The sequence below is a fragment of the Anguilla rostrata genome, chromosome 4, assembly GCF_018555375.3.
Source record: "Anguilla rostrata isolate EN2019 chromosome 4, ASM1855537v3, whole genome shotgun sequence".
Lineage (NCBI taxonomy): Eukaryota > Metazoa > Chordata > Actinopteri > Anguilliformes > Anguillidae > Anguilla > Anguilla rostrata.
Window position 1 is genome coordinate 28,865,979 of NC_057936.1, and position 26,229 is coordinate 28,892,207.

Here is a 26,229-nt window from a genome sequence, read left to right on the forward strand (position 1 = left end):
TAGCACATTTGCAATAGCCAGCTATCAGTCAAAACATAATTTGCTCATTTTTGGAATCATAACAATTACAGTATACTGTATTATCATTAATATTACAATATATTTACAAAACTCTAATGTTACCTAAACTTCCATTCCTGAAATGTTTTTGCAAAATTTTATGATATCAAATCTGTGACTAGGCATTATACAATGTTCAGTGAAACAGTATTGCACGTCTTTAAACATCCTTGACACAGAGTAGTAGCTTAAGTAGTTTAATATCAGTTTAATCCATTTTCGGACATGGTAATTAAACTGCAACATCCAAACTTATCAAAAATGAACCAGTTTTAAAATCAAGCTGTTGAATCGACCAGGCAGGCACTGACCATTGCATGTTGATTTTAAAACAATGTAAAAAAATAAGTAACCATGTGCCACAGTGCCAGGCCAGAGCAGAGCCGCATTTCAAAGACGTAAAATACGGGGGGGAAACAAGCTCCAAAATTACCAGCTGAATACATTAGCCAGCGACGTAGCGCAGTTCTGTTCTAAAGGAGACACGCTGATATTCCTCTGGGCCCCCCGAGTGGAGATTTAGCCGCATATGCCTGAAATGCTAAGCCAGAAACATCATTAACTGAGTGCCAAGTGGCCTCGGGGGTTTTCCCCATTTAGGCTTTCATCTGCCATTGGACTGGGCTCCGCAGCGTGCCGCCGCGCGGATCCGCTGCGAGCGCGCGGGCTAGCAGCGAGGCGGAGAACAACAACGGGCCCCTGGTTGTTCCCGCGCCCGCGGTTCGGGCCGCACTCGGCCCGCCGCTCCTTGTTGTCTGCTTTCGGTTGTTTTTAAGCGCCGCGTCACGGCGGGATTCCTCCCCTAACCCCCCCCCCCCGCACCCCCGTGCTCGGTAACGGTGCCGCGCGGTTCTCTCTCATCGCGGAGCCCGCTGCGGTACGCCGCGGCGGCGTTCGCGGCGAAAGACGTCCGGAGGTGCGCTGTGAGCTCATCTCCGAGGGCGGCCAGAGAACGGAGGAACGGCCTCTTATTAGAGCTGGATTGACATCATAAAGGCAGAGCACTGTCCCCGCTGGACAGAAAACCGTGAGAGAGAGAACACCCTCGTTACAATGGAGGATTGTCCTGAAGAAATAAATCATCAGACAATGCATTTGGCCCAAAATAAGCTTTAAGCCAGAGCTTGATTTTGCCTCTTTTTTGTGGTATTTCTTTGGTAAACTTTACTAAACTGAGATTAAACAGTCCTGCTGATGTTTACCAAAAGAAAATAAAAATCTTTTTAAATTAGAACCACAGTGGGGGGGGGGAAAAGAGACATTGATCTAGAAGGTTCTTGGGCGAAACTACCCCAGAGCCAGGCTATAGAAGATTGGCCATTATGTCTCCCATGGAGGGAAGGCTGCATTCAGCAGGACAGTCCCTTCTTCAATGTCCCTAAGCCGCTCCCCTGGTCTGCCTGTGCCAGCAGCGCACTGGAGCGGTGACTGCGCAGATCCGTAATGGACCCCGGAAGCAGGAAGAGTCCCTGGCTGGCTAGATGTGCTACAGACGATGCGCACACACCGCTGCACATTCCCCAAATCAACGAAGGACGCAGCCACAAGTGAATTGGCTTGAAAGTCGCACTAGGAAATAAGAATTGCGAAATGTAAAAAGGTATTCACATAAAAGTCCGGTACGGTAAATCCACTCAGATAAATAGCAAGCAAGCACATTTTTTATCAATACCTTAACCGATCGATATGCAATCTAGAAGAACATAGACAGCCAACAACCAGCTGATTTATTAGCAAGCACCTAAGCTGATTTGCATTTTTGAAACATGCCCTATTATACTATTTTTTGGTAATTTTCCATCATTCCACAAAGTGAATGAATATTAATTGCTTTCCTAAAGAAAAAGGCTTGTCAGGGTATTACTATTTCGACAATGGTGTTGCTTCCCTCTAAATCACCATTCATACCGGTATTACCAGTAGCAAACTTCCCTTTAAAATGATCATTGGTCTCAACATGTTTTCATTAATTTTCCTTGATTAACAAGTGTGCCAAGGATCTGAATAATCCATTGGCAGGTAAAATCACAAAAATGAGTAACAAATCAATAGTGAACAGTCGATATCTAACCATCAATGTGAGCTAGCTAGTTAGATAACGTTACGTGTGTGTCATTTTAAGAACATCCACAAAGCTAGCTATCATATCCTATTTATTTATATAGCGCGCCAGTCAGATAATGTTAGATTATGGAATAATTTTAAACTTAGCAGTAATTAAGCATCATTGCTCTCCAATAATAGTATGGACTTTAGGACCTAAAGTTATAATCTGCTTTTCAATCTCATTCTATTTAAGAATAGCGCCTCACCAGAGGTTTATTAGGAACAGAGTTAGCTGTGCATGGGCAGATGTAATGATTTTGTCTTTGGAACTGTATACACTCTGCGGTCGTAGATGCTAAAATAAGAAAAGGCAGGTGATAACATCATTCTTAGAAGAAGCTGACTAAGGCTGGTTTTATGCAAATGACATAATGATTGGTTGCTTTCACAGGAGCCCAGTTATGAAGTAGAAACTGGGGCCAATTCTGAATGGACCGTGTAGCCCAGTGATTTTCTTATAAGTTATACAACAAAAAATGTGAAGTAGAACAGAGTTCATATTTTAGCAGCACTTTAGTATCATGCCACACTGCACAATAAATGTCAAAACTAAGTTAACTTTAAGTAAAGCCAGCGTCCGTTAAGCAAAGCTATGGTTTATAGACTAATGTAGGACACTATTCATTTCAGCAGAACTGTGCTGATGCCTTTCCATTAACTTCCTTTAACTGTCAAATGTATTCAAAATGTAATACTTCATATACTCACTGCACTTTCCAACAGACCCTTCAGCCAAAGCAACTTACAAAGTACTGAATATGATGTGGGATGCAGCTTGCAATATGAAACTATGGCAGGGGACTTGCTTTGTATTACACTTAACAGGGAAGAGCTCCATTGACTATTTTTGTCCCTTTTCTGGCTTCATCATCTCAACAACAGAGCAGATGTAGGAAGTTATCCTACATAACCCCTGAGTGCTTTACTGGCCTTTAACCGCCTGTTTTTTCAGTTTACCTTTGGAAAACCCCCATGGTTTTCTGCAGGTTTTCTATGATCTGTTTTGACACTGTCTGTCTACGGGGTGAAAAGCTTCAACACAGGGCACAAAAAATCAGAAACTCTGTAAAATATAAAAGCTACAATACAAACAAAAAAAACACTGCAAATAAAGTAATAAATATAGCTGCAGGTGGCAATTAACAGGATAAAATTGGCTGCATTCGGCCTACCATCAATGGATTTGCATTAAACCTAGAGCAAATGTTTCAAACAGGGTATCGGTTGAGCTCAGCAAGTTTCGTATGAGTTGTCCAATTACAAGCTAAGTTTAAAGGTAAAATAGCACATGCCACACCCACTAAAATGATTATAACCAAATTTGGTATTTTTAATCATACTTGACCCCACAGCATATGGAACCGATTTCATGACATTTGGTCCATCCAATTATGAGACCTACAAATCTGCACACCTTTTTTCAACTTCTTTTGCGAGGTTCTTCTAAACAGCAGATATTTCATTTTCGATTTATGATTCAAAAGTATTATGGCAGCACAGTGGTGCAGTGGGTGTCATCTCACAGCAAGAAGACGTTGCAGGTAGGCTAATTGGAGACTCTAACTTTCCCATAGACGGAAGTGTGTGTGCCCGGCAATAGATTGGCGGCCTGTGCAGGGTGCATTCCTGCCTCTCACCCAATGCACGCTGGGAACACCCCCCGCGACCTGGATAAGTGGGTATAGATAATGGATGCATGGATGAACATTATTAAGTAGCACATCCTAAAGTAGCGCATCAATGCAGTGTTCCCAAATGTGGCAGTGCACACTGTGGTCACGTTACATCGGATGACTCACAATCTGCCACAGTATCAGGCTTGAGAGAGGACTTCATTCAGCAGGATGACCCCAGCCCCATCACGCACAACAGCGCCTCCTTTGGCCTAAACAAGCCCCTGCAGCCTGCCTGTGTTCCAGCAGCTTCGGCTGCACCGGCTATGGCGAGCAGCGGTCTGGTACTGGCCCTTAGCTGTGCAGCTCAGCTGCTGGACTACAAAATGAAAGGAACGGGCAGCTGGCTGCACGCTTCAAATGAAACGCATGCCAGACTGTTCAACTGACAAAGAAAAGCACAAAAACTGGAAATAACCAAAAACGCACAAAATAAGTTAATGACATTATAATATGAACATCTAAATGACATTAGATGCAGCACAAGCAGTGGGACTACAAAACAACAGTACTTCCTCTTCACAACTGCACTTTGCCTTTATGAGAACAGACTAGAGCATGCACTAATGTTGAACTTCCATCACAGGAAGTTCAATTCCCATCCAATTCAAACAGCCTAAAGTCAGACACTGAAAGAATACTTTTGAGCATGTGTGGTCTAAATTGTTGCAAAAACAGGTATAGTCTTTAGGTGCACACATCTCAATCTGCTCTCCAGCACTGCAGCGGCTAGTGCTAAACCCTTCCCAGCAAAACGCTAACACCTTCAATCTTCGAATCTCCAAGGTGTAGGGTATTTATGAAAACAGAAAGGTCAAGATTATACTGCAGGATATTAAATGAATGTGTTTTTGAGATACACAATAACATTAACAGATAATGCCTTACGTACACCTTTAAACACACATTTGCTCAAAGGGAACTGAAAGGCCCGCTATAAGTGTACTGAAACCATTAAGGTGGAAGGAACTGCAGAATCATTGTGACCAAGCTCCCAGCGTTCCACACTCTCTGTTCCCAAAGAGGTTGCAGATGTGCAACCGGCAGCCGTGATCCTCTCGGCGTGGCGTGCCGCGAGACCCCGGGGGGCCCTGCTGTTAAGGAAGAGCGAGGGGGACAGAACGTTTTCCCCCCCTTCTCCCGGGAAGCTAACCCGGGGGGGTCAACATAATCAAGACCCATGAACAACAGCGGCCGTCAGAGGGGACTCCACGCAAAGGCCAGCACGCCGGGGTGGGTCCGCACATTACCCAGACACTTAACACCCCCGAGAAGCCTCTGCCGGGGAAAGGGAAGCGCCAGCCCGCGTCGGCCGCTGCTGTCAGTGTGCAGCCGAGGAGAACGGCGAGCCCCCCGCCCCCGCTCCCCCCCGCCATTTTCGCGTCTCTCGCTGTTTTTTCGAGGGGCGCCCCCGCGTTAAAGCCTTAAAAAGATGGCCATCACGGCACTGACAATCCATATTGTCCAGATCATTTTCTCCAGCCTCCCCTGGGTGGTGCACTATATCCTGCGATGCGGAGAGGCAACCAATCATGAAGTGTCAGCTCAGACCTCTTTGATTGAACATGGTGTCAGACCGGACAAATATTTGCTTTTAAGGCCCCTGGGACGAGGCAGCGCTTCCTAATAAGTCGGAGCGGTCTCCCTGAACCAATCATTTCGCTCGGATAATGAAGAAATGACAATCCTTTAAAGAATTCAACTAGCACCTTCCGAACCCCACACCCACACCTCTTCTCCATGATGAATTCAGTGACCTTCCGTTTGCAACGGGGAAAACAAACCCTCAGGTACAGGCAACAGGGTTTCCACAAACATCTACAAAAATGGCTACACTGATTTTACCCAGAGTAGCAGGCCTATGCCGTAAACAGAGCTTTGACAATTCAGTGACTAGGCAAATCAGCTTTATTCATAAAATAAAAAGTATCTGGCACGTTTCATGAAGCGAATGACAACCTAGACTGCAAAGAAGCCTTGCACCACACAAAAAGTTGTTTGAAATATTTCTTACTTAAAAGAGAAAAGCGCGCATTTAAATGATTCATGAGATTTATGATTTGATGCAGCCTCGCTGATAAGAGAAGGGACTTCCTGTTCAGAAGCAGAGGGAAAGTGAGCCGGGCCTTAAGAACCTGCTGCCTCTCGCTCTTCCACAGTGCAGCACTATCTATTTGTATTCATCTGCTGCAACACCCAGCGGCTCACAGCATGATGCATGGCCCTGATAAGGCTGGAACTACCACAGCTTCACAGCTTCAGCTTGGCCCAGAGAAGAGGGGGAGGGGACAGAGAGAGATAGAGAGAGATAGAGAAAGAGGCTGAGAGAAAGACAGGGGGAGAGAGAGAGAGAGAAAGAGACAGAGAGAAAGTCTGACAGAAAGAGACAGAAAGAGACAGAGGGCGAGAGAGGGAGAGAGAGATTGAGAGACAGAGAGAGAGACAAAGAGAGAGAGAGATCTGGATCTGCTGGAGAAATACTGTCAGAACTGGGCCTTGACAGCAAAGTTGAAGACGACAAAGTTTATGATCTTCCAAAAAAAAGCTCAGATCTCAGGAAAGCAGATACTTCTTTACTCTAGGAAACACTGCCATAGAACACACACTAAGACACGTTTACCTCAGACTAAATCAGCGTGTCAGGGAGCTTTGGCCTAGCAGTGAATGCATTAAAAGAAAAGGCCTGCAGGGCTTCCTATGCAATTAATAGGAGATTCTGTAAAATAAAAACTCCCATCAGAATCTGGTCAAAAATCTTTTACTGTGTCATTCAGCCTATTATACTACATAGAAGCGAAATATGGGGTCCACTCAGTCAGCAAGACTGTACTAAATGGGAGAAGCATGCAGCTAAAAAACGTCCATAGAAAAGTACACAAAAATGCTTATAACAATGTATGCAGTGCCAAATTAGGCAGATTTACTATTGTAATTCAAAAAAGAGCATCAAATTTTATTGAACATCTAAAAATGAGCTCGGTACAATTCATGACACTACAAACCCAAGAGCTCAGCCCAGAAAAGTATCCCCTCAGTCAGCTGGTTCTAAACCTCTCTAGACTAACATTAACAGACACTAACACAAACCAGCTTCAGATCAGCACTGCTTCACAACTGCCCATCGGAGTCAAATTATAAAAGACATCAAAAACCCCTATCTGGACCATTGGAACAATGGGCCCTAAAGAGAAAATACACACTAAACAGAAAACACACACCGGCAGAGTATCTATTCTCTGTCAGAGGTGCAAAGAGACGGATCAGTACCGAGTACAGGCTACGTGACAAAACACGCTTGAAACCTAAAATAGCAGATACAAAAACTCATGGTTGCCAAAAGGAGAGCGAATACGTGGTCACTGTAAGACAGGAGAGGAAAAAACAAAGAGAGATGTACAAACAGTACTTTCTCCTTACTCACACAACACATTTACAAATGATTAAAATATATCTTCAAAAATTATCTCTAATTATAAATAATTTGATTCTCCTATTAAAAGAAGAAAAATGTGCAATTATATTAGGGTAAGGACCAACAGCTCCAATTGCGGCACAGGTCAGTTTAGCTGGTCATAACCTGAGGGACAGTGAGTGACCACCCACCCAAACATATGAGCATGTACATATTTATTTATTTATTTATTTATTTATTTATTTATTTATTTAATATTGTTTCTGTTGTTGATTATGTTGTTGTTATTGTTATATAATTACATTTGTATTTCATGCCAATAAAGCAACTTGAATTTGAGAGTGAGAGAAAGAAAGAGACAGAGAGAGAGAGAGAGAGAGAGAGAAAGAGAGAGAGAGAGAGAGGGAGAGAGAATGACGGAGGCCCATTCAGACCAAAAAACAATCAACTCCGAAAGTGAAGCTACTTTTCTCACAGGTTCAACTTTCTTTTCCTCTGCTGAATGCGACTGCCAGTGGCCAAGGGGAAATTCATTCTCGCACATTTCACAGGTTTTGGGAAGAGATCTGAGGGGAAACGGTCAAATTTCCATCTGCCCGCTTCGTTTGCGAATCGTCATCTCGCAATTTTTTGCCTCTCTCTCTCTCTCTCCTCGGCAGCTGGGAGTGACCGGGACACATCAGAGTCTCGGGGGCCGACCGCGTCCCCTTCATATTCCAGCGCCCCGGCGTGCCAGCTCCCAGCCTGTTCCCTTTTGAGCCCCATTCTACCGGAGTAGCCAGCGCCGCTCGGCAGAAAAAGGGAAGGGAAAAAAAAAAAATCAATCCATATTTCCATAATCCACGCTTCTGTCGGCCTCGCCCCTTCCACTCCCCGGGGTAGGCTAACCCCTCCGCCCCGATCTACGGCCTACAACTGTCATTACGCTCGGCAACAATAACCAGATAAACAAAAGAGCCCTGTAGAGGTTTGGGTCTGTTGCTGCCATATGCTGGCTAAGTTGGAAAAGGGGGTGGGGGGTGGGGGGGGAGAAGACGTCTCCGGCTACAGAGGAGAGGCTGGACAAAAAAGGGACGGAGGCATAATCCCAGTAAGGAGCCGAGTGAATGAGCTCTTTATGCGCGTGTGGAAAAGGCCAATCCGCTCGTACGCACCTCGCAAACGGCCGTCTCACCCCCCCCCCTCCCCCCCCAGCCGTCTCGTCAGAAAAAAAAAACAAAAGAAAAAAAGGAAGGGTAAATGACGGCAGTCACACCTTCGCTCAGCGTGGGCGAGTCTTTGATGAGGGGCGAGGACGAATCACGCGCGGGGCGCTGAGAGTGTCTCTTCTAGCGGGACGTTGTTTTTTTTGTGGGGCGCGAGGCCCTGCGAGTCCGGATGAAAACCCTTTGGCTTCTCAAACTGCAGCGCGGAGGCGAGGGCGGAGGAAGCCCGCCGGTGTCTCCGTCTCAGCGGCGAACGGCGGCCGACCGGCTCTGCTGCGCTAGGGCCGCTTGACCTTTCAAGGAAGTCGACGCGCACTAAAGGTGTCAAACCAGAAGGCTGCTCCACAAGAAACTGCTATATAAATATAGCCTCGCATTACACTCACGCCTGAAATACAGTCATCCCTAGTTCTTTCATGCTCACTTCAGAAAATACTGCTTGTGACCACAACGAACCCAGAGCTGCCTGCAAGCGTTCATTTTCCCTTTACGTTACTGCCCACGTGGCAATAACATGAAGGTATGTTCGCTAATGGTGGCTTTTCCTGACATGAGTAAATGGCCAGCTACCTCACAGTAGTCCTGCACAGTAAACTTTTTTTTCCAAACAAAGAATAACATCGAGAAAGTATGCAGAAATATAACTTTCCTTTCCGCATGGACAGTTACTTATATGGGAAAAGGTCATGATTGTCATACATTAGCAATTCATTATTTCGTGATCTTTATTTAGCTTGTGGAGAAGTACAGAGAACGAAAAAAAAAAAAAACCCGGTATATTTAAGACTTAATTGCCCTGCTAAAACAATGCGGGCTCCATCCCCTGTCAGATGAGAGGGGGGAGCGACTCACCCGTACAGCCCCGCTTTAAACAAACGCGCCCCGTCAGGAGCCCGGCGCCGGCACCGCCAGTCGCTGAGCATTCCTGTCACGGCTGCATGATAATTAGCCGTACGTCAGTTACTGAGGACCCGCTCACCGCTTTTCATTACCGTCCGCCTCGGCACGGCTCGCTGCTGGGGGGGGGGGGGGGCTGGGTGGGGGTGGAGGGGGGGGGGGGTATTTTAACATAAAAAAAGTTCATTTTATGTTTCCAACCTGGTCTCCGAAGTCCTGGGGGAACTTCCACAACACCGCTGGATCTGTAAATAATTGACAGACAGCATTAATCAGCGGCTGCAGAACACAACACAACATTCAGGAGACATAAATATTAATGTGGAGGGTGGGGGAAGGGGTGGTTTTGTCATACGAGCAGGCAAGCGGCAGCTCCAGCCGCTGAAAGACATAGCCTGTGTGTTATTATTTATTTTTTTACTCACATATATGCACTTCTCTGTACAGACACACATACGCTATGTCCCTGAAGCCACAGCCACCCACACACAAACACATTTTAAATATTTATTAAAAAGAGTATTTTGTTCACCTTTTTTGGTGAATTGATAGAAGACATAACACAATTTAAGGCATGACACACAGGTGCATTAATGTCTCACTAGAGTAAAACAGGCAGTTCTTTTCTTTTTTTCAAAGCGCTTCTGAATTTCAACTGCTACTGGTCTCTTTAAATGGGCGCCATTTGTCATGAGTGCATATCCACTTTGTCTCTGCTCAGTACAGGGTCCGCTTAGTACAGGGGCCCTTCAATACAGGGGCCACTCAATACAGGAGCAATTTAGTACAGCGCCCACTCAGTACAGGGGCCACTCAATACAGGGCCACTGCAGCAAACGAATGCTGCGTTTTTGCACAGTTACGAGTCAGCAGTTGAGGTGACAGGGGTGAGGAGGGAGCAGCTGTTTGGTGGGACCTAGTGTGAGAGTCGTGTAGAGAGAGGTCACGGTCTTGGATTGGAATCTGGGCTGTAGACTGGTAGCTCCATCGGGTGAAGCCCAGGGTATGGGAGGGTTCAGTCAGTTATTCCTATTCATCGCTACATACTGACCCCTGTTGGTCGATCGGGTGCCCGTGGGCTGCATCCTAAAGCCAAATATTAAAGGTCTTCGAGCTTAGCTGCAGTCGATGGTGTGAAAAGAAGCAGCTGGTGACGCCACTCATTTTGGAGGAGAATCATGGATGTCTACACTCTCCTAAATTGGCAGTGGGGCTGGTGTACGAGCACGGCCGCAGTGGCAGACAACTGTCCAGTCCAAATTAGGAAAATGGACACGCTCAGCCCCGCATTGGACGGCAAATGAAGGGGGGGGGAAACTGTCGCCCTCGGGTTCAGGCCAGCCTCACTAGTGCTACCCACATGTACCAATCTGTCTGCAGGGCCCGGCTGCGAGCTCTGCCAACAACTGATCCTCACGACCGCACCAAAACATAAAGCTTTGATTACAAATGCTAAAAATAAATCCCTGCCAATGTATGGTGAATTTATAACTCGCTGAGCTTTCGGTCAGCTATGGAGGTGGATCAGCCCAGGAAGTAATAGTCACCATGCTTAGGCACAATATATAACCTCAGTCAGACTGCAGAATAGGGTTGGAAATGTAATAACATACAAAAGTTGCAATCCAAACATTTTTCTGCATAATGGCTTTATTGTAGATCGCAAGATTAACAGGCAAAGATCTGAGTCACTGGTAGCAGAGTTACACGTCAAATAAGGATGGCCTGCCTGTCATTTCCCGTTTTGTTTTTCCTCAGACAGGAAGCTTCGGTGACCTCACGTTTCAGAAAATCCCCAAATGGCCAAACCACGCCCAAAACCCCAAACCCAGAGGCTCAGACATCCTGTGTGAGTCAGCGTGGGCTGCAGCGGCTGCAGCAGCAGCAGCTGCAGCAGCAGGCGTCCAGCCGAAAGGGCAGCGTGCTCCACCCAATGAGAGGCCCCAAAACGCACACCTCGCTGGGCTCTACACGCCGGCCGCTCAGAACATGAGCTCCTCAGCTGCTTCTTTATGATCGGACCTCCCCTTTTTTAAATGTCACAGTCAGCATTGCCCAGTCAGTTCCATTTTAATCCAGTCAATTCAGGTACTTAAGCCTGTTGAAATTTTATTCCAGAATTGAAAAAATCCCACAGTGGATGAGTTTTTCAGTTCATTCATTGAATTTCAATTCGTCTATATCAACAGAATTTTAATGACTTTCCTGAATTGACTTAAGATGGCCCGAGATGCATGATTGCAAAGTGTTGCAAGAAACCAAGAACACACCACTACATAGAAGAGATGATCCTCATTCCTCCAAGATAAGAGATGGTATTGGTAACATATTCAATATTCACTAATTGTGCTAGCTGCAGTAAATAAACAAATAACAAGCAAAATCACTGGCCTTTTGAGAAAAGAAGAAGTAGCAGCTGTATAGTCATTTTTGCATTGAATGTACTGGCTGAGGACATGAGAACAGCACACAGTCATAATGCAGTAAGCACGTAGTCCTGTGGGGTAGGTCCGATGGTTTTGCCTTTGTACAGATAAACACGTCTTTAAAGTCATCTTAACTCAGTCGGAACACCTGAGCCGTGGCTAGTCACGGAGACAGCCTCAGTTACCGAGGTTTCATCACCATTGAGGGATTATGCAGGATCTGCCCCACTCTAAAGGCATCGATGAGCCCAAGGGGCTTCTGTTCAACACTGCAGGATTTCTGACAAGTCCATGGTCTGGTGGCCATTCTTTAATGCAGCTGTGCCAAAGATGCGGTAGAGCGCAAAGGACTACAAAACCCAACATCATTTGCAGCTCATCCAGTGCGTTCAGGTCACAAGAAAACATGATACACTTTCTGGAAGCCTTAGTTAGGACAAACCGAGACCGACAAGGTAAACTGTAATAAACTGTAAGTGCCACCTCATGTACAGATAATAGGAGGCTGACTGCAAGTGCGTTAGTTTAAAACTGCAGGCACATCACAAATGATGATTACCTTTTGAGACATCTTCTATGCCTCCACATGGACTCACAAGAAATGTGATGGGCATAAACAATACAGGCCCTCTCAAGTATCATTATCAAAAAATTAACAAATTCAAAATGTCATTTTTGACACATTAGCATTTTGAAATGCAACACTAGCAATGCAGCATCTGGACACATCTGCAGGCTCAAGCAGCACCCAAAGAAGGCTAGTGCTTGGATATTTTAATGATGCCAATGATGGATACTGATGGATGATGGCACTGTCAGATTAAGTTTTCTTCACAATATAGGCCAGCCTATATGATTTTCTTATCTTTTCCTTTACTCCTTTAAATAGAAACAAGGCGAGAGAAAAGCCTTCTCTTGTTTCAATTTATGGATCTGCGGTGGCGAGTTCTAGTCTACGTTCTCGCCTGGCCCCTACTAAATTAGCCTTTTTTTAAAATTAATACATCACTATTCTGTTACGGCTAAATGAGCATAAATCAGAATTCTTCACTCCAGCTGCTTATCGTTTCTCAAACTCATCCTGAGTAACTACTTTCACTGATGCGCATAAACAAAAGTAGCCCGTGGGGTCCCGGGCCTTGGTGCTGCATTCTTCATTCGCTCGTCCACCCGGTTCCGTGGAAGCCAGGTTGCACTTGCAATCCCTGCAGGATCTTGAGCGAAGCCAAACTCCGCATCGGGTCAAGAGCTGGAGGTACGCTTTAGGAGCCTAAACAAAATGTGCACCGAGCCAGCAGCGGTGGCGACGGCGGGCAAGGGTCCACCCCAGAAATGTCACCGAAGACGAATACTCCGCCAGCCAGCACCCGGGAAGATGGCGGCCCACGGCGGGATGAGAGGGGGAGAGGCGGACGAGCGGAGCGCCGGACAAACGAGCCCGGCCAGTCCGGTTCCGTTCCGTTCCCGCCGACCGCGAGCGCGAATTAAACGCCGCGTTCACCGCCGGTGGAGGGGGGGGAGGGGGGGGAATAAAAAAGAACAACCCGGCTAAAGGACAGAGTGGATGGAATCAAAGGAGCGTTCCGTAATCCGATTCCGTGATTTCACGCGCCCCGTCTTAAAAAAAGACTTCTACAAAGGGTAGAATTTCCTTTTTCCCCGGGGATTATTTCCCAGAAAGCCCATCTGATCTGTCAGAGTTAGGTCAATTTTATGCTGATTTTATGGGTGAGAGGATGAGAATCGCTGCCAGGGAAGGGCCGCGACAGCAGCCCCAGCCCCCTAAAGCACAGAGACGCGCATTACAAGCCAAACTGCTCACGCACTCGAGGACACGCTCGCTTCATCATACCACCGAGGACAAACAGGGAGTCTGGGAAACAACAACCCTTGAGGGACGCGCTGATGTTTTGCTAATTCGACGGGAAAGGCACGGATTCAGATTAAAACTGGACTGCGTCTCGCTCTATACGGTCTGAACGGGGTCGGTTTTAAGAGTCTGACGGTTTAAGAGGAGGAGCTGTACGTTCGGCGAGATGCGTGTGTGGAAGATTCTCCTGGCCCGAACACGAGGAGGGAAAGGGGGGGGGGGGGGTGTGCGGGTGGGGTAGGGGGCTGAGAGCAGTCTCACGCCGGGCTCTCATTGTCTTACAGTCAGCGGCCCCTGACACGCAAGGCTGTTCTTTCTGCACATTCATAAACCGGGGAAAGGCGGGATTCCACACCTCCCGCTCTCCAAAAACCGCGCGGAGAACGCCTCCCTATTAATGAGCGTTCACACTCGCTCTTCCTAATAACCTGTAAAACATGGGAAGCAAATTGGCCTGGAAATATCATTCAGTCTCAATCATCAGGACAGCGCCTCTTGGAGCTGCACGCATTGCAAATTCCTGCTTTTGTAATGTATTGGTGCGGGACAGCGACGCTCTCCCCTGTTGAAGATACCGCCCTTAATTAGCAGCGATGAGACCGAATATTTGAATATTCAAAATCTACAGCCATAAGACCACAAATACATTACTTGGATTAATATCCACATAAATCTTCATTAACCAAAAAATGGTGGGCCCCAATCTTATTATTGCTCATAAATACTATTTATGAGGAAGAGTTTATGATTTATACCACGCAGAGAATTCAGTGATACTATTAATTTCCTCTATGGAAGCTAATTAAAATGTATTTGTTAAGAGCACACTTTTACTAGTGCACTGTTAAGTGCAGATCTCTGTGCAATGAAACATTATTTACACAGACAGAAGTGAAGGTTCATGTAGCGTCTGCTGGGGGGGGTGGGGGGGGGCGCAGTTTTACCACCTGATTATTCAGTACTAAGACTGACAAAATATTCTTAAATCAAATTCAATCTAATTAGGCAAGATGACTCTCCAAATGGAAACCTGACTTTAATAATCATGAAATTCAAAAAACTTCACAAAAGGCAGACAGACTCATACACAATCAGAGGTTTAAAAAAATTGTAAGAAATCTGAGGAAGATCCTTTGCTCGTTGATAGCATTTTCCATACGCAGCGTCTGTTTGTAAACTCCTTAAGACTCAAAGCATCATTTCTTCTAGACTCCTGCTGCCATATTGTGCCTGTGTAAGGGACGCGCCCCACAGACACAAAGGGGATTAATGGGTTAAGGCTGAAAGTTGAAGGTTATGGGGGTAAACCCAACCCCTGCTGTTGAGCCAGAGGAGAGAAATGTCACCATGACAGACCTGGGGCTGGTTAATCCCTTTGGCCCTGCTGGCTCTCCTGAGATCTGCCCACTGAGCCTGGTCCTGTTCCCAGCAAGTCTGTGAACCGCCCCAAGCCACGTGCGCACACACGCACACACACACACACATACGCACACACACGCACACACACACACACACACACACACACACACACACCACACACACACGCAACACGCACACACACACACACACACACGCACACACGCACACACACACACACCACACACCACACACACACACACATACCACACGACACACACCACACACACACACATACGCACACACGTGCGCGCGCACACACACACGTGCGCGCACACACACACACACACACACACACACACACACACACAAACACACACAACAGTGCGCGCACACACACACACACACACACACACATATGCACACACGAGCGCGCACACACACACGCGCGCGCGCGCACACACACATGCATACACACACACGCATGCACACACACACACATGCACATACACACGCACGCACACACACGCACAGACACGCACACACACACACACATACACATACACATGCACACACTCACACACTCACACACGCACACACACGCGGACACACACGCAAACACACACGCACACAAACGCACACATACAGCTTCTTTCTTCACATGTTGTTAAGGAGATTCAATAATAAATTCAATTTAGAAAAATGAGTTTTAATCACCAAGAAGACCAACACTAAAATGAAAAATATACTCCACACTCTGTTGACCAGTATGTAGCTTTCAGAATGCAATAAGGCTAACAAAACCTGTGCTTTGAGATCATTTAAATTACAAAATCCGCACATTGCAGATATTTGCCATGAGTGTCAGCGCACAAAACGAAGAGTACATTGTCGCGGAAGCAAGGGTTAATAAATAATGTTAAAATTAATTAAAAATACTGTTTCCAACAGTCAGTGCCCTTGTTAAAATGTTCAACACTCTGAATACTGAACACACGTGGTATTGCATGCTAGAACCCTCACTTAACCTATATAAAAATTATATGTGATTCAACATCATTATTATTAAACATAACAATTACCAATTCAATCGCTGAATTCCTTGATAAATCAGTCGACAGTAACCTGGTGGAATCAACCAACAAGTCAAAACACACTATATCAGGTCTTAAGAATAAATATCAGGTCTTAAGAATAAATAACTGAATTATTTATTGAATTTAGTCTCACTACGTTAAATTACAAAACAGAAAACATGAAGGAGGACGTTGATTTGAAATCACCAGCACATAGAGGGAGACCGATAAGCCAGACGTAGCCAGAGCATTAACCTCTTACAATTTCAGCGCCACAGGAACTAAGGAAATGATCTTAAAACATACAACCAAGGAACCACCACCAAAATAACCACCAAACGGTTAGGCTATTTAGAGAGGCTCCACAACCAACTACGACACAACACAACTTTTTCCTGTGCCCATCTTAAATACCTTACTCAGTATGGCTTGACACATAAATTTAGTCCCTATCTAATGAGACCAAGCATGATTATGTTAGGAGGTAATTCAGTTCAGCTACTGAATAAATATAAAAAGCATGGACGTTGATTTCTGCTTCTAACAACAGGGGTGATATTTGTAGATAAATAATCGTTAAATCCAGCCAGCTGTAATCTCCACTTTCAGGAAAAATATTTTCCATGGAAGAAAACAAAAATCACACCGCGTTGTTGTCCACTTTCAAAAAAAAATCAATGATTTCAATTAAGTGTCACAGATTGCATTCGAACTTAAGATCAACAGGAACATGACCTCTGTGCGCACTCAGGCCCTGTGAATAGCTGGTGTCCCTGCAGAGACAAACTCTGCAGGAAGCGGGACCCATAGATCACCTGCCTAGATTTGGGTATCAGTGTGACTTTTAATTGCCCGAAGGATGTTTCCTGCTATGGTTGTGGAGGGGATGACAACCAACATGTTATATCCAATCCATTCTCTCTCTAAGGCCATAATCTAAACAGTAGACATCTGATTACACGCATCCACTATTTTAAATAATGTCAATACAATTCGCACAGTTTTATTACTTGCCTAATAGCCTAATTGAGGAGAACTGGCTATATCTGATGGTACTGATCATTAATGTACATAAATATAGGCGAATATGTACTTACATTTGTTTAACAATATCAAAGACAAAGCTCTGTAAATGAACTTTTATTTTTTACTTTTATTTTATTTTTAAATTGGAATCACAAAACACCAGGATGGATGGTGTGGAGATAACTGCACCATATAGGCTCGTGCAGCATATGCCACCGGTTAAACCAAACACCGTGACAAGCCGAGACACAAGCAATGATCACAGCAAAGCATCTGTCCAAATCACAAAAAGTTCTTCTAGAATCTCAATCTTGTGCTGATCCACTGATCCTCTTCCTGCTTGTCCATTTCCAGCCCCTCGGATGCCTAGTGGGCTCAAATTTTATGGCTGCGGTGGGTTTTTTTTGTTCATAATTAATTGGATGCTCAACTGGGTAAGTCTCCACTGTGGGATTCATCCTTCTAGTTTTATGCTGTGCTATAGCTATCTCACTCTAGAGACTCCCTTATGCTATGTCACTTCTGGGATTTTCCACCTCAATTACTTTTTGACTTCAACACAGCTAATGACATTAGAAAATTGAGTCTAGCTGTAATTGTGTAAAATTTTTCCAAAAATTTATGAAATCCCACAGCTGCATTTTGTTCCCCACACATTATTGCACTGGGGATGCCAGCCTAAAAACTGCTCTTTAAAGGATTTTTGTCCAACATAGAGAGAAAGAGAGAGAGACTGTGTATTCCAAGAAGATGGACACACCTAAAGACTTGAGGTGCATCACACTGACATCCTCAAGTCACGGCCTTCACCTATTTGGAACCAATCAAGCATTTCTCCTGGAAGAAACGAGGCAGTGCTTTCTACCACAATAAACGAAGCATGAGTCAGACTTTCTTGTGAAATTCAATCAACTTTACGCAACAGACAATTCAATAGACTCTATGTCACAACATACAGGTCGTACTGGACACACTCTGTTACGTGCCCTAGCATTTGTGCAAAACTAGCATTTTTCTGTTCACTTACCATACTTACTCACCAACTGCTTCACATAAAGCAGGGCTTCCATGCTTATCCGAAAAGGGCCGGTGTGCGTGTGCTCTGTTTTCTATTAGCCCAACGTAACGACACCTGATTCAACTAATTAACAAACGCCCGTCTTCAATAAAGACCTGGATAATTAGAATGTGCTAGTGCTGGGCTATGACAAAATCCTGCACCCACACCGGCCATTTTGCACATAAGAATGGGCACCCCTGAAACAAAGGGCCTGTTGTACGTCGCACTTGTTGTACGTCGCTCTGGATAAGAGCGTCTGCTAAATGCCTATAATGTAATGTAATGTAATGTAAAGGGATATCTGTAATTAGGATAGCAATTCAATTCACTGTCGCAGGTTCAATGTGCAGAAACCTTGGAGGACACGTCACGCCGAGCGCTGCGGTACTGGAGCTCACTGCTCCCGATAAAGTAAAAAACCGCAGTGACGGAAAGGTGGCTTCCCTGCGGGGGGAGAAACGGCGCATATTCCGTCAGAAACAGCAATCTGGAAGCAAAGCAAACAAGGCTAATGGGTGAGAATTGAATTGAAATCACCTTGCCCGAGTAAGTAATTTCTTTTCTTCGCACCCGTGCGAAGCTGCAGGTGACGGCGGCCCCGGGGCCCCCGGGTGCCGGGGGCCTGTTATTCCCCCCGGGTCCCCGAGCGCGGCTAACCTCCCGACAGGAGCGTCGGGGCGCCGCGAGATGCAGCCGCCACGCGCCGCCCGGCCGCAAATCAATGTTTTGACGTCCCACGGATGCCTGTCTTTAAAAGTCAACACCCGGGCTCTGATACGAGGGGAGCGTGGCGGGAGGGTTAATAGGTGAGCGGCGGCAGGGTTCCTGTTTCTCCCACAGCTGCCGCGACTCCTCGCCACCTCCGTCTCAGGGCATAATGAGAACATGGGGGGGGGGGCAGGGGGGGCAGGGCAAACAAACAGGCCCGCTGTCCAGAGCTGGCTGTCTTTATCGTGTCCCTATAACCGACCAGCGCACTACTGTGCCCCATTAAGCTAACTTCATCTAAGGCCAGGATCCACCAACGCTTCCATAAACTCTCAGATCACGACATTCATCGCCAGGCGTTTGTGCCTTCCATTCAGATGTTGGCCTCCATGTCGACCATCGCGGTATGATATTAAAGACCAAAGCTGACTGTAGACATGACTGCTGGAATGTCTGTTTATAAATGTGGTTTTCACTCCGACAGAAAGGTGCCACTTCCTCAATGGAGAGGAAAGGGTACATTCTCATCACACGAAACGCAATAAAATATTTAACTGGTTATCTCGGGCAATTTCATCCACTGTCGCTGAGGGCCTTGGTTAATCAACTAAAATACAGGGAAATTAAAATACAGCACAGCGGGGGATTCATGGTTGGGTTTCTTTGTAATCAATACCAACTGACAAAAAAGGGACTAGAAAGTTCTAGTGGTTTGACTTTAAATGTTAGTGGTGTAATTGCAGCCCAGAAAACTGGCCCATTCATCACGGGCTGACTAATGGAGTACGTTTAATTTTGCAACAGGCGGAAATTAATCTTCGGCACAGCCTTCCTATTCCCACACCTTCGCACGACTGACGGAAAAAGCGAACCCTTCTCATGCTCCGGATTCCGGCAAGTCTTTACATTCAAAGACAGCGTGCGGTGGAAGGAGACGGCGAGATCGTGCGTCGCGTAGTAAAACCGCAGAGCAAATCGGCGGCGGACTCCGGACGCTCAGGCGAGGCCTGCTGTTCGGAGCAGGTCTTCCTGGGCTTCCTCGGTCAGCGGCATGCTGGGACAGAACTTCGCGCCCCTCACTCCATTAAGATCCCCGGGCCGATGGGCCTTGTAGGACTCGCCTCTCCTTGTTCCTTTCTCTTTTCTTCTTTCCCTTTGCCTTTTCTCGCTTTTTTTTTTTTTCCCTTTTTCTTTCCTTGGTCGGAGGTTAAACTGCTGAACTCTAACCTCCGTGGCGATGATTTCTCTTTTCTTGTCCATAAAAGATTTTCTTCTTCCCCGGTATGTAGTGCTCTGGATTAGCTCCTCTTTGGCCAGGACAAAGCCATTGTCTTTGTGCCGGTGGTTCGTGTAAGGAGGCGGCCACTAAGAGGAAGCAGCAGCTACTTCACATTCACAATAATGCCATTGTGCACTTGTGGTAGAAGGCCTGTTTTCTGGTGTCTAGACTTTGAGCCAGCTAGTTCGAGAAACGGGAGAAAATCCCATCAAGCAGTCAAGTGAAAGCTAACTAAGGTAACCCGCTGTGAACCTGATGAAGATGTCAACCCAACATATGGCAGAAATTTCTATTGTCGAACAAGGAGCCTTTTCTCCCCCTCCCTACGAAATGAGGAGGAGGGAGGGGATTCCTGAGCCCAAAGCATGGAATAACTGTGGTCATCACTTTACTTCTGGATCAGCGCGTTTATTCTAGCTGCAAGCAGCTCCTCCCCCGGTACTCACAATTAAAGGGGTAAGCAGATTAACGGGCATCTTTCAAGCTCGGGCAGAAAGAAAACACTCTGAATCGTTTAAAAATGTTCCCCCCCACCCCCCCACCAATAGCATGCTGCAAATGGCATTACATTTCATGCTAATTTAGTATAAAAAGTCCCTAAGAAAGAGAATACTTCTCTGCACTGATATGCCATTTAAACTGTATCATCCTGATCATCGCCTGATTGTGAGAAGCTAAAAAGTGCAGGCCCAATAAACGTGCAATCCCGCCTGTGTGCGTTTGTGTTTGCCTTTTCTCTCTCTCATTCATGTCAGCATTGCAGTTTGTGGAAGCACACTGGATATGGTTTTTGATTTTAAAAAAATTTTTTACTAACGAGGGCAAAGTAAGACTGAGCCAAAATGGAATTGCAAAGGAATGTAATTACTTTTTACCAATGAAAATAACAATTTGAGCATGGGAAATATCAGAAACAGGATCTCTCTCTGTGTATCTAAAATTACATTAGGCTATAGCCTAACTACTATGACCCCCAAATAAAAAATGGCCATAACTCTGTATTGAATATAATTCAAACTAGGTCTGCTATAAGGATTGAAAGGAGGTAAAGCATTATCAAGAGCTTAGACGGTGAATCTTGAGTTCACACTCCTGCATAAACAGTGTGCATTTAGACATCGATTGAGTTAACGCCCAAGTGGCTCGACCGGTTATGTTCACCACTACAATGGAAATATCACACCGTGAGCAATACACATGGCAAGGGTGCCAGTGTGGAAGAGGTGCGAGTCAGCCAAGAAATAGTTTTTCACTAATTTGGCAGAGATTTAAGGAAGGCTTTTTCACCATCCATAATTTGGCTGCCAAATAACAAGAACCGGCATGAAGCAAATAGAAGAGACTGTAACAGGAATACGAAGATCAAAGAAGTAGAAACTACTACAAAAAGACAATTTATTTTTCTGATAAAGTTAATCCCATTTCAGCTGGCTCAAGGTATCTCACGGTAAGATACTACAATGGCAATACTAATGCACAACGGACGCACTGCCTCACCAATATAAAACAGGTTTATTAAAGAGAGTGCTGCAAATGTAAGTTGTAATTGTGTCGGCCAATGGTATGCCATAATTCATTCATTATTAATTTGTTCAAAGACCAAACTCCCATAACAAGCTCCCATAAAAGAGCACAATTTGGACTGAGAACAAGTTTTGATAGAATACAATCTCAAGCAGATTTGAGTAGGCAGGACAGAATAGGAATTAATTTTGCCTGCTTAAATGCACAAACAAAAACACGCATACTGCACTGTCAGGGCCAATAAATAAAATAATGGCTGTTCTCTTTTACTCACAGGCCTTATTTATGTTTGCTTACTACAATCTAAAACATCTTCACCCGCTTCTCTAGCCAACAAATAAAATGTTTGTTGCCAAAAGGAATTAAATAGGTTGATAACTAACTTCTAGTGTTGTCTCACATCCTGAGAATTCCAGCCTTGTCAAAGCGTAGGACCTTGATAAAGCACTGTAAAACACTTCAAGTTCAGGTAATTCAACCTTTGTTATTCTAGTCAATCACTAGCCAATCACTAGTCACTCTAAGAAACCAAAGACATATTACTGGAAGCAATATATAGTCAAACTCATAACACAAACAACTGAATTCCCCAGCTGCGCTTCAGCCGCTGTGTTCACACCCATGATGAACACACATCCCAGCTCCAAACGCAGGCAGCCAAGGCAGTGAAAGCAGCGCTGAGCAGTTGCTAAAGATTTTAACCTCGGCGGTTGGTGACGGCTCCGGTTTGGATGCGAAGGGAAAGACGGGAAGTAGCTGCTTCGAGAGCTCACAAGTTTCTAGCCATATGTTCAGACCATCTGCCTTGCAAAAAAAAAAAAAAAAAATCATAACAGTAAAAAAAAAAAATAATAATAATAATAAACTCAATTATCTGTACAAAGAGATGACAATTGCCCCCAAAATGCTGTTCTGCAGCAGCGGCGCTCGTGCGATCCCTGCTCGATAGAATAGACCGTCACTTTCTCTAACACGTCGGGGGCCCAGAGGCAGTGATCTGCTAATAATGGCGTAAAGACCCGTCTTTGGTGTCTACAGCTGAGATTTAACTCAGACTTTACGTTGGCTGGCGACACCCCGGCGCAGAATCTACGCTCTGAAAGTTTATAACGGCATGGGTGAAATTTAGCGATGCGCTCGTTCGCAGGTCACCGCGAGGGAGAGGCTCACGCCGGCATGGCGTATTCCACACTCACCGCCTTTCTCTGGACGAACGAAACAGCCAAACCAACTGTGTGTGTGACTGAGGGATTATTAGTATATTTCTTAAGCCCAGTAAGGGCAGTGCAGTTCTACGGCTGAAAAGACGCAAGTCTAACGGGCACCTGAGGATCCAAACTTGTTACAGGATGACTATCGTTTTCACCAGTGAAACTCTCAATACAAGAGGACTGGCTGCGTAGGGGAGTGAGACTGTGCAGGAAAAGGGCAACATGCTCGTGGACTTAAACAATGACAGTACCGTACATGCTAATTCTGTCTGACACGCGCTGAATCTGTGTTGCAGCCCGGTCCAATCAGATGAAAGCACGCTGAGCCATGTGTGACAACAAAGACCTCATATATGAGTCACATGATGCACAATGACAAATAACACAGTTAAGCCCTCACAAAGACAACCATTGGGACTGACCTACATTCTGTGGTGAAAAATGGGCCGCATCCCAAAAAGAGCCAATACAATGATATAAAAGCCACGATATTCACAGTAAGTGGGAGGACTTGCAGCTCACAGCAGCATCATTGATTAATAGTCTCTGGCCACACTGGTTCTATTAGACCTTACAAGAAGGAAAGCATATTATATCCACCAATTATTTGAATTTGGACGGCTCCTTTTTTTCTCTGTTTTTTAAATAGGAGAAGAAGCGAAATGGTGCGTAATAAATAATAGCAGAGGAAATGCCTTGAAGGCAGCTTCGTTCGTCTGCGGGTATGCGGAGCCCCTAAACAAACGCGGCCCTTGTGATGCGTCAACAGAACATTAAACGAACGGAGGAGTAACCGGTTTCAAACACTGCCGCTTCAGCGCTTTTAAAATGCCAACATGAGTTCGCTTTTCAGCCGGTGGACAGGAAAAAGAAAGTTTTGAGAAAAAAGTATTTCTTTCAATTTAGAGGCAAACGATTAAAAGCCCCAGTGTGGATATACATCCTTCACACAGCCAACACATTTCCGTGGATATTTACAGTATTTCAGAGAATACCAGTCTGTCATTGGGGAGGTTAGAAAGGAATAAAATGTTAGGGAAATCCAAAATACATACAGTCTACGTATTAAACTTCACTCGGGTACTTTAATAATATTTCAGCACATGCAATTTCTTTAAACTACAAGAGTACTGAGATATGCAACAAAACAACAAGTGGATTATCATAGCTCCAGGTTTAAAACAGCATGGCACTGTTCTAAAAAACACATTTTCATGAAGTAATTGGCTGCAGAATTCAAAGTCTTCAAAGCGACCAATAAGCAAGTTGTTTCAGAAAGAAAATAAACACACTGGTTAGTAACAAATTAAACTGGGCTTCCTAGCCTTTCGTATTTTCATTACTGCGGCTTTGCTTGTTTGTGATGGTTCCACGGGGGTGGGCTGGTGGGGGCGGCTGTGGATTGTGATCACAGACCAGTGAAGATGAGGGTTGGTGGGGGGGGGGGGGGTGAGATTGTGGTTGTAGACTTCAAACTTTTAAATCTAAATTTATAGTAGCCTCTATCACCAATATCTTCTACAAATTAAATCAGCTGAAACTTTAATTTACCTTCAACAGAAACATCTCAAGCACCAACTACTCCAACCACAAATTTTTCATTCTAATAACGTAGTAAAGTTTGGATTGGTCTGTTGTTTTTCTTTCTTTCTTTCACAATTTCACATGGTATGTGAAATATACAGAGCTGCTGGTGAAAAGTGTTCTCCTTTTCACTTGCAAGCAAAGGGCATGGGTGGAGACTAGCAGTTTGTTCAAAAGATGCCAACACCCACAGCCGGCACTATGAAAATTCACATCTTCTGCAACTGCTACAAAACTGTTCCAGGACATACAATGTAGGCCAATACCAACACATTAAAAATACAGTAGGCTAAAAATGCCATCTATGACTCCAAATGCAGCTAAAATGAAAAGGCACTGGCTAAACACTAACACAAAGAGAGGGGAGGAGGGGGATGAAGTAAGCCTAATGAGCAACATTTCTACTTCAGATCTCAGGGTTTAATTATTGATCACCCTCCTGCTTTTCTTAGCGTTTTTTTCATTAACGCTAAGAGGGGCTAAAAATAACCGCGAAGGCTAGCTTTCCATGTTCCAGCAGAAGGCCAGCGCATGCAAATGGGCCCGCGCGCCCTCGGCGCAGAGCTGCGGCCGTGCATTAGCATGGGGCTGCAAGCGCAGGCCGTGAGCCCCGCAGTGCGCCGCGCTCAGCACATCTGCTCCTTACGGTCACGGGGCGTCCCGTGGCCGGCGAGGTCCCGCTCCTCCAGCGCTGCGGACCGGTCCTGGGGGCATCGAACCACCTGAAAGCGGCCTCTCCCTTCCTCCCCCGGGAAGGGTTGCCCGTGCCCGTCTGGAGAGCTCCACGCCATGACGGTCGGGACACTCGCCAAGCGATCACTCGCCACCGTGGTTCGGATGCTTACAGGCCTGAAGGAGGAACCCGGTCATCTCTCCCTCCCTCCCTCTCTCTCTCTCTCTCCCTCCCTCCCTCCCTTCCTCCTCCCTCTCTCTCTCCTCTCCTTCCTCCTCCCTCTCTCCTCTCTCTCTCTCTCCCCCCATTCCTCTCTCTGGCTTCTCTCTCCCCCTCCTCATCCCTCCTCGCTCCCCTCCCTCCCTCTCTCTCTCTCTCCCCCCTCCCTCCCCTCCCTCCTCTCCCTCCCCCCCCTCCCTCCTCTCCCCCCCTCTCTCACTCTCTCTCATCCCCCTCTTGCACTCTTTCCATCTCTCCTCCTCTCCAGTATAACAGGCATAACAGTGAGTGCAGTAACTGTGCCTACAGAGAGCTCTTTCACTCACTCTGATGGGGGGCAGAACACTGCTGGGAAACTGAATGCCTGACTGACACACACAAGCAAGTAATTAATGTAGTTATAAACTTAAACAATGAACAGCATGATACACACACTGAGCCTGGCAGTTCAAAAAAACACTTGACATCATCAGATTTATCCAGACATTTAACTGCTGGAGTGTAATACACCAAATGAGAACTGACATTCTTAAGTCAAAAACACTACAAACATCCTTCTCAAGTGCAGAGAAATTATATTTCCAATGGCAGCTTTTGAAATGGGGAAGTTTTAGTTTCTTCAATTCAGTTTGACAGAAAAAGGAAGCCGGCAGCTTTCTGCGAACGAATACTATTTTGACCAATTTTTCAGCGTGACACCACTGAGCCTTTCTGTTGAGCAGTCATTTCTGACTGCACTTACTATCAACTTATGCAAGGCACACAAGGCACATCATGCATTTAAACCCAGTGTGTCAACAGGATGAACCACCCAGAAGGCCACAAATGCAGCCTTTCAAGAAGGGCATCTAACTGAAGCCCAGC

General features: G+C 45.6%; 1 protein-coding gene across 2 annotated transcripts in view; it reads right to left on the minus strand.

The window, feature by feature from the left end:
* dennd1b (DENN/MADD domain containing 1B) overlaps window positions 1-26,229 on the minus strand; it is a 97,583-nt gene that overhangs the window by 62,671 nt on the left and 8,683 nt on the right. For both annotated transcript variants that reach the window (XM_064332045.1, XM_064332046.1), the window contains exon 3: window positions 9,555-9,598. In XM_064332045.1, coding sequence (XP_064188115.1) covers window positions 9,555-9,598 — 44 coding nt within the window. The remainder of the gene's footprint in view (window positions 1-9,554; window positions 9,599-26,229) is intronic.